This window comes from Micromonas commoda, chromosome 1 (assembly GCF_000090985.2).
Source record: "Micromonas commoda chromosome 1, complete sequence".
NCBI classification, from domain to species: Eukaryota; Viridiplantae; Chlorophyta; class Mamiellophyceae; order Mamiellales; family Mamiellaceae; genus Micromonas; species Micromonas commoda.
The window spans coordinates 1,237,921-1,252,093 of record NC_013038.1 but is presented as its reverse complement, the minus strand read 5'-3'; the positions used below and the strand labels follow the sequence as shown (position 1 = coordinate 1,252,093).

Sequence of the window (14,173 nt, the reverse complement as noted above, 5' to 3'; positions counted from 1 at the left end):
TCTGCATATACAAAAGTTTCATAAATACAGTATAGTATAAATAGTATAAATACCATATCAACATATATGTATCTTCGTACGTATATCATATATACTTGTATCTGATCACCTGGAATACCCCCTGTCTTGCGACTTGCCTCGGCTTGAATCAACGTTCTGAAGATCCACGAGCACCAGACCAATAGGATCATCAAAAGCTTTCGCGCACTATTCGGTTTTGCTCTATCCTGGTTTTGCTGTACAAGTCACATGAATCGCGTGAATACAGTGGGGAGCGCACCCCGTCAAGTGGGCGAATCGAAACCTGCGAATCTGTCAGGTTTTATGCCCTCCGGGGAGGATCTACTCTTCGAGGAAGAGTTGCTTCGAACTCCAGATAGTGTCCAACTGTGGGCACGGTATCTAGAAGCCAGAAAAGAACCCGATTGCCCTCGCCGACGACTCATTTTCGAGAGGGCCGTGCGAACCCTCCCTGGTAGCTATAAGGTATTCCTTTCCCTCCCAGTCAGCAGAATAATTTGTGCATTACCGAACTTACTAGCTAGTGTTCACATAGTTGTGGCATGCCTATCTAAAAGAACGTTGTGAAGCTACGCGCGATCTCTGTATAACCAGTCGGGTGTTCGACTCCTTGAACAACACGTTTGAGAGGGCCCTCGTAACATTGTACAAGATGCCGAAGGTCTGGGAACTCTACCTGGGTATCTTGGTAAAACAACGGAGCATCACCAAAGTGAGACATACGTTTGATAGAGCTCTTGCGGCCCTTCCGGTGACTCAACACGAGCGTATATGGAAGATGTATCTGGTAAGTCAAACATGTAAACATGACATCGAGTTTGAAACAAAACTACTCTTCTTCTGTTTCCTTTTTGGTTGATTATTTCTTTCTGACATGCCTCTAGGTCTTTGTAAAGAGGGACTTTATACCTATCGAAACAGCTCGCCAAATTTATAGGCGCTATCTAAAGTTTGAGCCAGGACACGCGGAAGAATACATCGAGTTTCTGAAGGCCAGGCATTTGTGGAGCGAAGCTGCAAGCTGGACTGCGGAGATTCTAAATGACGACACTTTTCAATCACTTTCAGGTAAATCAAGGCACGACTTCTGGGTAGACTTATGTGAAATTGTGACCAGGTATCCTAATGATATGGAAGTAATAAATGTTGATGCTACGCTCCGAGGAGGGATAGAGAAAATGGATTTCGAGACAGGAAGGCTCTGGGCATCCCTGGCAGACTACTATATCAGGCGCGGGCTGTTTGATAAAGCGTGTGATGTGTTTGAGGAAGGAATCACTTCCGTAAACACAGTGCACGATTTCTCCCTAATTTTTGATGCATATGCACACTTCGAAGAGAGCACACTGAATGCAAAGCTCGTGATCGCTCGTGAAGATGGTGATCGCGCTGATGCCAAAAGTAATGAAGATCACGGGGCTGACTTCTTAAAAGGCGATACGGGTGACGATGTGGACTTACGCCTCGCCCGTCTCGAGAAACTTGTGGGAAGGAGGCCTGAACTTATTTCATCGGTGATGCTCCGGCAGAATCCGCATGATATTAGTGAATGGAAAAAACGAGTTTCGATTTTTGAAGGGGATCCCGAGCGTCAAATTCTTACTTTCACCGAGGCAATACGGTCAGTTGACTCACTAAAAGCAGTGGGCAAATACAACATGCTATGGGTTGAATTCGGGAAATTTTATGAGAGGCACGATGACATTGTGAATGCTAGAGTTGTGTTTGAAAAGGCTGTGCGTGCTACGTACCGCAAGGTCGACGACCTTGCTACTGTCTGGTGTGAGTGGGCTGAATTTGAGCTGCGCCAGAACAATTTCTCACATGCACTGACCGTGCTTCGTCGGGCCACGGAGGAGCCTCCGAAACACGCTGGTGACGTGGTGTGTGTATCGAGAGCAAAATCACTGCATGTGCAACAATATGCTTTCAAATCATTGAAGCTTTGGACATTCCGCTGCGACCTTGAAGAATCCGTGGGCTCCTTTCTATCTGCTCGCGATTGCTATGACAGGATGATCAACCTTCAAGTTGCGACTCCACAAACGATTCTAAATTTTGCGGCGTTCCTTCAAGAAAAAGGACTCAATGAAGATAGCTTCCAAGTTTATGAGCGGGGCGTCAATCTTTTCAATTTTCCTCACTCTCGAGACATTTGGCGTGCATATCTCCACGAAATTGTGAAATATTTTGGTGGAGATAGAATTGAACACACGCGTGATCTGTTTGAGCAGTGCTGTGTAAACGCACCAGCTAATCATGCTAAGTTTTTTTATTTAGAGTATGCACGTCTGGAAGAAAACTTTGGCGTTGCAAGGCGTGCTATGGACATATACAAACGCGCATGCCAATCCGTACCTGACGGAGAGAAGTTGGAAGTGTACAGGATTTACATTACACGCGCCATGCATTTTTTTGGGATTGATATGGTTAGGTCAATTTACCAGAAAGCAATTGAAGAAGTCATTTCCCGAGATCTTGCAGTAGATTTAAGTGTGCAGTACGCACACTTGGAGACGAAACTAGGGGAGTTGGATCGCGCACGCGTGCTGTATGTACACGCAAGCCAATTTGGGAACCTGGCAGAGCGGACTGGATTCTGGGACGAATGGAATCGGTTCGAAATTCATTACGGGAACGAAGATACCTTTCGCGAGATGTTGCGCATCAAACGTTCAGTGAGTGCTAATGTTAGGCAGATGCACTTCAATGTGGCAGTCACTGACATTTCTTCAGGTGGCACGACTGAATCAGGAGGAAAGGGAGAAGGTCAGATCCCTGCTGAGATAATGCCCGTTGTCCGAGATGTTGATGGACAACGCGCGGCCGATCCACTAGTTGAAAGTTCTTCTAGAATTCAAGCATCCCTGGTGTCGGGTCACAATCCGGATGAAATTGACGTTGATATCACTGGAGAATAGCAAATGAAGCAAGCAGCTCCGCTTGGATCCCTTTCGGTGCGGAAAGCTTTCATCAAGACAATTTGAAGTCTTGATTTTTAATTTAGCTCGAGCTTGCGTTTTACTGTCACATATATTTCATTAATTTAAAAAGAACACCTAAAACACTTGGAGCAATCCTGATGATGCCTGATGACTTTTTTATCCCAATCACACACACCTGAGGGTACGTTATGGCCGATGGCCCCGAGGATAGGAGTACGGTTGCGCTGCAGCTACCACCTAAAAAGTGGTACAGAATGAAAAACCGCAACATTATCTGTGAAGCGCCAACCATGACAAGCACATTGTCTGAGCCACAGATGAAGAACTATGTTGGTACCAGGACCAGCACAGAGAAGGCACCCGTCACAACTTGCGAGGAGTAGGGAAAACGGCGCGTCGGCGCAAAAAGCAGGCAGTTGAGTGATCATGATGCCCAGACAACAGTGTCAGAAGAGGCCACTTGAGAAACTTTGAGTCTCTTTGCCCCCACCGATTGCAAGTAACTAAGTGCCGATGCCAAGCATAGTATGACCAATATGGTCGCACATTTATAAGCGAACGCGAACTGGTCCTTCATGAAACCTTTTGTGGGGTGTGTGAGTCAATTGAACATTTGTTGAAGCAGACTCAAGAAAGTTCACTGCCAAGATATTTGGAATCGGATCACTTTAAATATTTTATTTATTTTCGTCCCGCGCGACATGAAGAAAGAGTCGAGTTATTAGGCCTCAAGTGTGGTTCAGTTTATGACGCAAAGATGCCGTGTGCGTGGCAAGGGTTTATCGGTCACTCGGGCCCGGTGTTTGTAGTGCAGTTATATTACGGGCCAAGTGAGTAATAAGTTTTCGACTTCCTTTTGTGCACGCAGTTCATCGGAAATATCACGTTGTATTTTCATACTGTGCATTCCATTCTCCGTTTCATGTGGCTTCTTATTATTCTCGTCAGTGGAGTGCTGCCAACGTCGAGGGAAATGCAATTTCATCTGAGACCGCTCAGTGATAGTTCGGCAGCTCAGGTGATACTCTGGGCAGCAAAAAGAAATGCCTTTGAACCAGTTGATTAAAGACGATCATTTGATCTTGAATTCTCAGCCGGGCGTGATACGCCTCGAAGAAGCTTGGGTTCTGCTCTTCCAACTTTTGCCAAACAAGCGCTGTGAAACCAGGATCAATTTTGGCTTGTTTCTGGAGGATGCATACCACTTCACGCTGATTCATGTAAAGTTGGAGGCACCGTTCTACGAGGTTCTGCACGAGTTGGATGTCCAGGGAGCATAGATTTTCGTGCAAACCATGCGAGATTTCGAGGGGATTATCTGACGAGGTCGCAATAATTTCAGCGGGACCTTCGCCTTCGGCAGCGGCGGGCGTCAGCCTTCCGTTCCTCTTCTGGACTGCTATCCTTTCACTAGACATTCGGTCCAAAGATGCGCGACAGCCGAACTGATGGAGCGGCGTGCCCGTCAAGTCACGTCGACTAATTCCCTCACTTGTACAGACGAAGGTTACCCCTGAAGTGACATTCGCATATGCAATCGGGTTCCGTCTTAAGAAGCCAACACCCGCCAAACGTCTGAAAGTGGGATGTGTGGCTGATTCCCCAGTGGTTGACCCTGAATGACCGTACACTTTAGAACACGGGATAGTACGTACATACGAATGAAGGTATACGTATGTATATATATATATGTAGATGATGAGTCCGTAACCGTACGTACATACGTAACGCGTTTATTTACGTGTTCATTATTACAGTATTATTACCTTCATTCGTATTATTAGATATATTTTATTTGATCGATCGATGATGAGTCCGGGTTTTATTTGATAAATATATAAATAGTCTATATATATATAGACTATATATATACCTTGCTTGCTTGCTTCCACCTTCGTTCATTCGATTTCGTTCATTCATTCGTTCGTTCGTTCATTCGTACGTAAATAAAATAAAAGTTTCATATTATAAATGTACCTTCGAATGCAGGTATATATATATATATTATTAATTTATGGTACGAATGAAGGTACCTTATTATTATTCGGCATATAGCCGATCTTACACGACCTAATAAACTACTTCCAAAATGTAACAATCACCTGGTATCGTTTATCAAGCAAGGTTGAAGGTTTATGCGTCCCGTACATTATTGTCGACATTTTTGACGTCATTAAATCAAGAACGATGGTCTAGCGCTACATATAGTTGATGACATTTTTGAATTTTTAGCTCGAGAACCTTGAGTCAGCGTCCCATAAATATAGTTGTCGCACTATATATGTTTACTGATATACGGGTATTTAAATAAGGTTTGATATTTACATTTACATATTTAAACATATGATGATACGAACGAATGAAGGTGCGAACGAATGAACGAATGAAGGTACGAACGAACGAACGAATAATGAAGGTGCGTACGAACATTATTATTTATAATATATATATATATATATATATATTAGTCTCGCTAGCTGTATCGTATGCACACATGCATACCTCGGGGCTATGCCGACCATCCAGAGGGCGAATTTTCACACCACACGATCACACAGACGATTCGACATATATACAGTGTACGTAAATAATATAAGCAAGTTTTTGAAATCTTTTTGGTCCAGTCGACGGCAGCTCGCGTCTTCCGCCACCTTTCCTCAACGGACACTATTTCCACAATATCTTCCCTTGGAGCGTCAGCTGGAGGAGCGTTTGCTCTCTTGTCCGGTTGATTCTGAAATCGTGCGCGATATCGTGAGACAGCGCCCGTATTTTGCGATCTATCGCGTGCCCTTCATTTACTCACCCCCCTCAGAACAGGCCGAATACTGTGTGACCACAAGGGGGACGGAAACGCGGTTGAACGCAATGAACTTGAATACCTTTCCGGGTCTCGGAGAAGACTTCCAAAACTCTGACCTCAGGAGTAAACTGCCGCTGAATGGGGCAAAAAAAGTGAAAATTCCAAAGAAGCGGCCAGATGGTACCCATGCCGAGAACCTCTGGGTTCAGGACGCTGTCTCCCCGTCAATAGTATACCCCAAAAAGAATCCTCCTTCAGGTCCACCAGTTACACTGGATGACATTGTTGGGCTCGATGTTGGACAACGGGTGCCACGGCTAAGTTCGCCTCGATCTATCAAGGCGTGCTTAGAGATGGGCGTGGATCCTGTTGATCTCGAGATGCCTGTGGTGGATGATTTTCATGATGAGAAGGTCGATGCGGCAATATGGCTTCTCAAGTACGACCATGCCCTAAAAAGGAGAGAGCAGATATTGTCCCAGCTTCAGACGATGCGTGAGAATTACTTGACAGAAGATGTTCTGGAAGAATATCGTCCCTCAATCGGTGCTCTCGCGAAGACAGAGTTGAACGATGCTAAGATAAGTGGTTCGATGCAGATGGCATATGGAAGTAAAACAAGCTTCGACGAGCACCAGCGACGTCTTGAAAGGGTGCTGGAGAGGAACTACCTCTCTGAAATTCAATCCATCAAAGAGAACGAACGTAAATATGTTCCTCAATACAAAGAGGAAATGGAGCGCGAGCTGCGGAAAACGAGAGCGAGACATGCAGCTCTTCAACAGAGGAATCAGAAGGAGGAACAATGGAGAAACAAGACCCGTGATATCCTTGACTGGCAGCAGGCGCGGATTGATGCCAAGAAAATGGCTCAAGATGAAGACGATAAACGCTGGGAGCATATGATGCAAGAGCGGAAAGAACATTTCGAAAACACAAAGCGAGTTCTGTCAGATGCATATCAGAATAAAATCAATCGGGCGAGAGCGATCGCTAACGACCGGCTGAATACCAGAATCAGAGGAATCCTCGATAGAGAGGAAAAGAGAACATCCAAAATGCGCGTCGTCGAAGAAGAAAGAGAGCGCAGGGCAAGTCAGGATAGATTCCAAATGAGGCAGAAAGAAGAAGACAGAATACGCGCTTACGAATGTGCCATGCAAACTCAAAAAAATCGCGAGGAGCGTTTCCAAGCTGAATATGAATCATCCATGCGCTTGTCAGAGGAAGTAAGAGCTGCAAATGAGTTCCATCGCCAGATGAGACTTACCGAGCGCAAGTTGATTTTCGAAGACCGCAAGATGAAATCCGAGATGAAGCAGAACCAAGATGCACTTTATAGATTCAAGCTCAAACAGAAAATTGATCGGGAAACAGCAAAGGTACAGTTTATAAAAAGACTGAAAGAAGATTTGAAAAGCAAAGCTGTGAAATCTAACGTTGCTCAAGCCTTCAAGAAGGAACAACAAAGAGAACAAGCGCAAAAGATGTTACACGCCTCATATCGCCATGAGGCGACGCCGCAGAGCTTTACGAAAGGTTCAAAAGTATACGGCCGACATGGAACGGCCCGTCGTGAGTCGACCAGGAGCTCATTGTTGGCCGAAAATACCTCGCCTAACGCTTTCTATGAACGGGGTATAACGAAGTCATCTGAATGAGACAGTAGCCGCCAAAATCACCACGGCATCAAATAGAATGGAAATGGATCTACTTGGACAACATCTGCGCGCGCTCCTCATCTTGGCGCATTCGGGTCAAGAATTGATCATTAGGAGTTGAGTCAGTTTTCTTACAGCAATAATTGGTCTATTTCAAGCACGCCTTATTAACTGCAGTAGCAGGTTTCAATTGAAACCTGTTAAAACCATGTTTGAGCGTATGAAAGGAAAACACTCTGCATTCTATGCAAAGGCAACTCATGTCGCTGAACACGCTCAGCAGTGCTGAGCTCAGTTGAGTTTCGGCGGGAACCGCTCATCTCCATCGACGCGGAGGAAGACCATGATACAAAGGTAAGGGATACGAAGGTATCTTTTCAAACGGCCTTCTAAGCAGCGTTTCGAGTTTCCAACAATTCGACTTCCAGTTTGAATTCGGCGCCAGGTGGTATTTCGCCTTCACCCGTATCTTCGTATCCAACATCTGCAGGCACGATTATTACACGGCGGCCTCCAGTGCGCATGCCAGCCAGAGCTTCGGGTATGTACACTATGGGAGGAGGCTTCGGTCCGCTTGTACCAGCAAATAGACCCCCACCTGTTTCAACATTCACGGTGCGTTTTTTGGCGACAACTGTGGTTGCCTAGAAAAGAGCACATGTTAGAAAAATCTGAAGAATATATTCGACAACATTTGCCCCACTCGGGAGCGAGTCAGTTGGGCGGCGAGGGGAAAACACAGAGAAATACATCACCTGTCGAGTCAGAATCATTCTTTCGAAAGTACCTCGCATCGGTCCATTCAGTTTTTTTACTTCGATCTCAACAGTGCTTCCTGTGTCACCTGTGAGCAGGGTCCCGATTCTGGAGATTGGCAACTCCGCGAGGTTTCGGAGACCATCTATTGACACTATCACGTCGTTCACTTGAAGACCTGCTCGGTCTGCTGGTCCATTGAAAACAGTGCTAACGATGTAGAGCTCTTGAAGTTCGGGATCGAGCCTGACCTGATTAAGTCCTATGATAAGATGGTATTGAACAGCTCTTAGCAGCAAGAGTGGCTCACCTCTGCCCCGATTCCAACAACTGTTTTGCGGACAAGGGGTTTGCTAAATTCAGAAGGGACTACGCCGTATGTAAATTCCATGGGTTCAGCGACCGTCCGATTTCCACCTAGTGTACGTGCTTCGCGTGTAGACAGGGCAGTTAGACCCCGATATTTGCAAGTGAAGTGAACTACTGCGATATTCCCCAATTGCAATTTCCCTCCACTGCCAGGTTGCGTATCAAAATATTTTACTCCGTCGTGAGATTTGGCCCGAAACAGGAAGGGCTGAGAGACCGCATAATCCTCCTCTGAAACTTGTGCTTTTTTCAACTGCTTGGTGAATCCGATAGCGCGCGCGGCCTTGACCGGAACAAAGACGGCCCCCGAAAAAGCAAAAGCGCGGCGCGAGATGTTTTGATTAGGGAATGTTGGGCGCGCATCAAGACCGTCTGCATTGGCTGGGTGATTTCCGGCATATGATTCAACGCGCGGTTTTCCACTGATTCGCGTTGGCAAATGACACTACGGACAGCGTGGTAAATGAACGTCAGCATAAACAGTGCGGGAAGAAAAGCTCACAAGTTTTGGTTGTGCCGCGAAGCGTTTCCTGTGCCATACGGTTGCTCCAAGTGATTTTGGTGCAGATAGCGTCTGCATCACAAGTTCAGAACTGCCTCTCCTCCGCGTTACTTCGCGTTTGAATGTTGTGGCTAAATAATCGCCTGCTGCTCGGTGTACCAGCAGTCGGCTTCTGCAATAATACTCTCAATACCCTATGATATCTAAGTTATGTTTTTCCTATGTATTCTCAAAAACAACCTGTTCGGCGAAGCACATGCATGCAAATAACTGTCCGTACGGAATCAAAACGAATAGACCATTCTCCAATATGTTGACTTTCGGTCGGCAAGGTGGTTACCATACGTTTCCAAATACCGACAGTGCTTCGCGCCAAACATTTTGGGTCGCGCGTGTTTTTTTTCCTCATGGCGCCCTGTGAGGACGGCGAGCGCGCTAGACAACTGGCAAATACGCTACTCGGCGCCAAAGAAGGATGACGCCATCATCAGGAGCGCGCATCGGCGTTGACGAGCTTGCGTCGTCAGATACGATGTTGCGCCTTAGCTACGACAATATCATGGTTTGACGAGTTAATAGACCGTCAACTCGCTCATGAAACCGTAGCTCAGGCGCAACGTCGTATCGTGCGACGCAAACTCGTCAACGTCGATGTGCGCTTCCGATGATGATCCCCTCCATCTTTGGCGCAGAACAATGTATTAGTGAGCCGCTCAGCGCGCTCGCCGTCCTCACTGGGCGCCATAGGGAAAAAAAACACCCGCGACCCAATTTTAGTCAACAGTCAACGAGTCAACGAAAGGAGGATTAGTGCAGGCTACTTCGTCACGCACGTGACTCGGGGATAAGAGGCTGGTTCGATTAAAAACCCCCCACGGTTTTCCACCGCCCATAAGGGGCGGTCGACCACTGGGAAGGTACCCAGGAGATGGTGTAAATCGACGAATTAGAAAATGTAGAATAAGTCGCGTCTTCTTGTCAGGTCTTCACAGAAAACATGACCGTTAAGAACGAGCGTGGAACCGAATGCACTTCTGGTCCGCGAGGTTGTATCTCGTCGTCGTAGGCTATGCCGATCCACCTGGGGTCGAACCCCAAAATCAGTGTTTGAAAAACCCTAACACTTATTACCACCACAACATACACTCGCCCCCTGGAGAGTTTTTTATTTATTTTACAAGTTTTCGTTCGTTCGTTCGTTCGATATATACCTTCGTATTAGCTAAGAGTTTAGTTATTTACATTACTGTACATATGTAGTTCGTTCGTTGTGATTTTATATTGAGAAACTAGCTATCCATAGGTGTTTACCACGAATCCCGACCACTAACTCCTGAATTACCTTCGTACGAAGGTAGAAGTTAGTGACCGGGTACGGCTGCACGTAGTGTTCGTGTGCTCAGTACATTCCGCCACGAGCGCCGTGCTGGCGGTCGTTGGTGACGGTCGATCCGGCGACCCTTTGCATGAGCGAGATGATAAGCGCGACGTGTACGAGGGCGAGGTTTCGGAGGTGGATTCGGTTTCGGAGCTCGTTCGGCGGGTCGATGGAGTCGTAGATGGCTTGCGTCCGCTCGTTGACGTTGCCCGAGGCTCGGCGGGCGGTGTGTGCGGCGACGTCTTTGAGGAAGTTGAGGAACGGTTTGCCCATCCTTCCGTACGTGTCCATCACGAGCGGGATGAATTCCTTATGCACCGCCGTGGCCGCCGCCTTGTACTTGTTGTTCTTGTCAGTCTCGCGTTTCATGATGGGGTCGCTGTTGGGGGCCGAGTTGCCTTGGCGGGGTCGTGGTTGGCTCGCGTGGTTGGCTGCCGAGTCCATGATGTGGGTGATGGAGACGTCTGCGAGGATTGTGATGCCGGTGTCTCGCAGGCCGTCGACTCGGATGTCTGGTCGCAGGCTGTTGGTGTTGCCGTCCCGGTTCGTGGTGCCTGGTATCTCGCCGATGGGCTCGGTGAACGTGTAGTCAGGCCGCCCAGTTGCAGACCGCCTGAACGGCGAATTTTACCTTGTCCGTTCGTTCGTTCGTTCGTTCGTTCGTTCTCATTATTAAGGGTTATTCGTAATTAATAAAGTGTAATTAATATAAGCTTCGTTAGTTCGTTCGTAAAACTTTATTTCTTTCATTCATTCGTTCGTAATAATAATGCAGTCAAGTGATGATAATAATATATATAATTAATAAGCTTCATTCGTTCGTTCGTATTTCCACAAGCATATATATCCATGTACAAAATAAATAAAAATAAACACTTTATTTAATACGAAGGTATAGATATATAAATTATACGAACGAAGGTATATAGATAGATAACTGATAGATACCTTCATTCGATAGTTCGAACGAAGGTATGTACCTTCATAATACCTTATTATTACGGTCGGCGGAGTGTCGGCGGGATAGGAACTACGAAGGCACTTGCCAGGTTTTCTACCACCTCAGAACGTTTGTTGAAGTCGTTCGCGCCCTGTGTACTATCGTCGTTTGGAGCTAGGATGTCGCACCAGCGCATCCACGACCAATATGAGATTAGTTTAGCGTGCGGAATTGTAACCGAATCGTTTGGCAAAGATCCTGGAAAGATCTGTCGGGCGATGCTATACCACGGGTCACGCACTCTGAGGGAGACGGTTCAGGAAACAGTGAGCATCTTCGTGTTGGTCTCGGCGCTTCTGACGCTTCATTCACGTCCGGATATTTCAGGGATTATCACCGAGTCGTAGTCAGCGTGCTCTCCTTATCCTCGCCCAGCACAATGTCGTTCTTGTAATGTAGGTGGCGTGGATCAATCCTTTCCCTCCAAACGACTAAGCACTTCTGCTGCTGCAGACCAGAGTCAAGAGGTGAAAACCCAATACTTGCAAGTCTTTTACAAATCTGGAAATGTGCAACTGATTTCGCCTCAGATGAAGACGAATGTCAATATTATACAAAACTTGGAGTGATCTTGGAGCGGTTGAGATATCCCCAATATCTCCTATTTGCTCAGGTAGCTTCAGCAAGCTGTTGCATTAAATTTACATAACATCTAGCTCAACGCGAAGGAGCATTATCGCGGATCTCATAACCTACTGATCGAATGTTTACTCGAGAACGGAAGACTTGATGAGCATCAACTCATGGCAGGTATCGCATCTAAAACAGAATCTGACCGAATCGGCTTGAAGGTACAATTAGCAACTTCGCTTTGTGTTCTGCGACAACTGAGCTGTGCATCCTCCGGTCAGAGGGCTATCGTGTCATCCAGCCGCCAAGGTATCTATTTCGAAACTGCTAATCCTTCATTCCAAGCTGAGTTCACTTTCTTGTTCCGACGCAGCCCTTGCACAACTTGCTGAAGATCAACTGATCATTTCCGTTCCAGTACGTATCGCTATGAGTCAAAAACACCGCATCTCACCCTTTGTATGCGTTACGCAATCAGCTTTTCATTGAGAGCAACGGGACATCTCGGAGCAACTTTGTCACTCGCGGGCAAACGTCTGTATCTCAAAACTCTGTCCCATCTCAAACAGTAAAGGTACAATTTGGAAATCTCCCACATTGGCGTTTGTTCCTTTCGTTTTCTTGAATTGTGCCCAACAGAAAATAGATGACGCGGGCGAGTTCCTGTTTATAATAAATTTCTTTTGGTGATTGTTTACTGTTGCACCGAGGACAGGCAGAAAGACTGAGGTGAAACCCTCATTTACATGTACCATCAATTCACGACCCAATTCCAGCATCATTTCCATCAGGATGATATCAAAGAAGGAAAGCAAAACAATTTATGGTACCTGTCGCTTTAACGTTCCTATGTGTCATCTCCGTTGACTTGCATCTCCGTATCCAAAAACATGCTCATCAATTGCGATGAATTCACTTTTCGGCTTCGCCGGGATGCCTGCGCTGCAGTTTTCCGAGAGAAGGTCGATACAACCCGCTTCGCATTCTGAAATTGTTTAAAAGTTTCCATCCTTTAGGTTGGGGAACCTGCAAGACATCTCCTACTAGTAAGTTTGCACAATCGTTCATATCAAGTTTGAAATCGCATCTAATGTAAATCTACGAACTTGAAACTTCGCAAAAGCAGGAAGAAGTTGAATTCAACAACGAAGCGTTTTTGTTGAGTAATAAGGCAAGCGTTGTATTCAGTCCTGGTTCACACGCACACTAAATGGACATCGATATGCAGATAGACACTCCGCGGAAAAGTGTCCACGGTTCTTCATTTCGTGATTACTCTGGTTTGGTGCAGACGCTGCCAAACCTGAAATACAGCACATGCCAATCGTGTATCAACAATAATGAAGCACATTTTCACAACATCAAATTGAAACATGTCATGAGTCTCGTCCGCTCAAAAGAGGTGAGCCCCATCCTTTGGTCTGATTACAAACTAGATTGTTATCCGTTCGACGTCTGCTAAATAGATCGAAGCGGTGGTGCGTGAGCGCTTCGGAGGTCCGGCTTGTCGAATATTTAGACTTTTGCTCATGAAGCGAAATTTGGAGCAAAAACAGATAGCTGAGATGGTATTCTATCATGTTTTACCTGAGAAGAAATGTTAATGTTTCTATTGATTTTCAGGCGATGATACCCGTGAAGGACACGCGTGAATTACTTTATAAGCTTCTTAAAGCCAAGTATGTTCAAATACAGGAAGTTGCTCGCACATCAGATCATGCACCGTCCCGGACATTTTATCTTTGGCGTGTTGATCTTCCATATGTCGAAGAACAAGTCGGTGGGTTGGATTCATTGCAAAAGTCGTGGTTCCAAGCTACACGAAGCTGATTTACAGGGCGCGAGATACACCATGCAACCTTTAATGTAAGGGCACGCTTAATGTTTGAGATGTCTCGAGAACAGGAGGTGAGGAAAATATGATATTTTGTATTGCCTAGCGCCTCATCAATCAAATCCAATCTCGCAGACTTTGCTTCTTCTTGGAAAAGCACAGCACACGAATGATTTCCCGTTAACAATGAAACAGCGCGATAGCCTCATACGCATGAAAACCGTGGCAGCGAGGCTTGAATGTTCGATGATGCGCTTAAATGAACTGGGACTATTTTTCAACACACGTGCTGATGAATAAAAAATTCGCTTCCCCACGCGGGTTGTTTTTGGTC

General features: G+C 46.1%; 5 protein-coding genes across 5 annotated transcripts; 3 read left to right on the top strand and 2 right to left on the bottom strand.

Moving 5' to 3' along the window:
• Window positions 1–324: 324 nt before the first annotated feature.
• On the top strand, window positions 325–4,534 carry MICPUN_93101 (predicted protein; the record flags this gene model as incomplete). The annotated part of the gene is made up of 3 exons (XM_002507594.1): window positions 325–486; window positions 557–808; window positions 906–4,534. The coding sequence occupies 3 exons, from the start codon at window positions 325–327 to the stop codon at window positions 2,940–2,942; spliced, it is 2,451 nt and encodes an 816-aa protein (XP_002507640.1). The 3' UTR covers window positions 2,943–4,534.
• A 943-nt stretch (window positions 4,535–5,477) lies between these two features.
• Window positions 5,478–7,430, top strand: MICPUN_55300 (predicted protein; the record flags this gene model as incomplete). Its single annotated transcript, XM_002507593.1, has 1 exon — window positions 5,478–7,430. The coding sequence occupies one exon, from the start codon at window positions 5,478–5,480 to the stop codon at window positions 7,428–7,430; it is 1,953 nt and encodes a 650-aa protein (XP_002507639.1).
• A 103-nt stretch (window positions 7,431–7,533) lies between these two features.
• Window positions 7,534–9,135, bottom strand: MICPUN_51651 (predicted protein; the record flags this gene model as incomplete). Its single annotated transcript, XM_002507198.1, has 4 exons — window positions 7,534–8,074; window positions 8,186–8,437; window positions 8,497–9,000; window positions 9,058–9,135. 4 exons carry the CDS (start codon window positions 9,133–9,135, stop codon window positions 7,820–7,822), a joined length of 1,089 nt encoding a protein of 362 aa, XP_002507244.1. The 3' UTR covers window positions 7,534–7,819.
• A 1,321-nt stretch (window positions 9,136–10,456) lies between these two features.
• On the bottom strand, window positions 10,457–10,879 carry MICPUN_98547 (predicted protein; the record flags this gene model as incomplete). The annotated part of the gene is made up of 1 exon (XM_002507197.1): window positions 10,457–10,879. One exon carries the CDS (start codon window positions 10,877–10,879, stop codon window positions 10,457–10,459), a length of 423 nt encoding a protein of 140 aa, XP_002507243.1.
• A 675-nt stretch (window positions 10,880–11,554) lies between these two features.
• RPC3 (predicted protein) lies at window positions 11,555–14,139 on the top strand (the record flags this gene model as incomplete). The annotated part of the gene is made up of 19 exons (XM_002507592.1): window positions 11,555–11,701; window positions 11,763–11,830; window positions 11,889–11,902; window positions 11,966–12,048; window positions 12,104–12,226; window positions 12,287–12,314; window positions 12,379–12,422; window positions 12,484–12,579; window positions 12,645–12,660; window positions 12,721–12,734; window positions 12,797–12,831; window positions 12,898–12,967; window positions 13,022–13,051; window positions 13,132–13,176; window positions 13,234–13,407; window positions 13,472–13,573; window positions 13,629–13,785; window positions 13,843–13,913; window positions 13,975–14,139. 19 exons carry the CDS (start codon window positions 11,555–11,557, stop codon window positions 14,137–14,139), a joined length of 1,482 nt encoding a protein of 493 aa, XP_002507638.1.
• Between the last annotated feature and the right edge of the window lie 34 nt (window positions 14,140–14,173).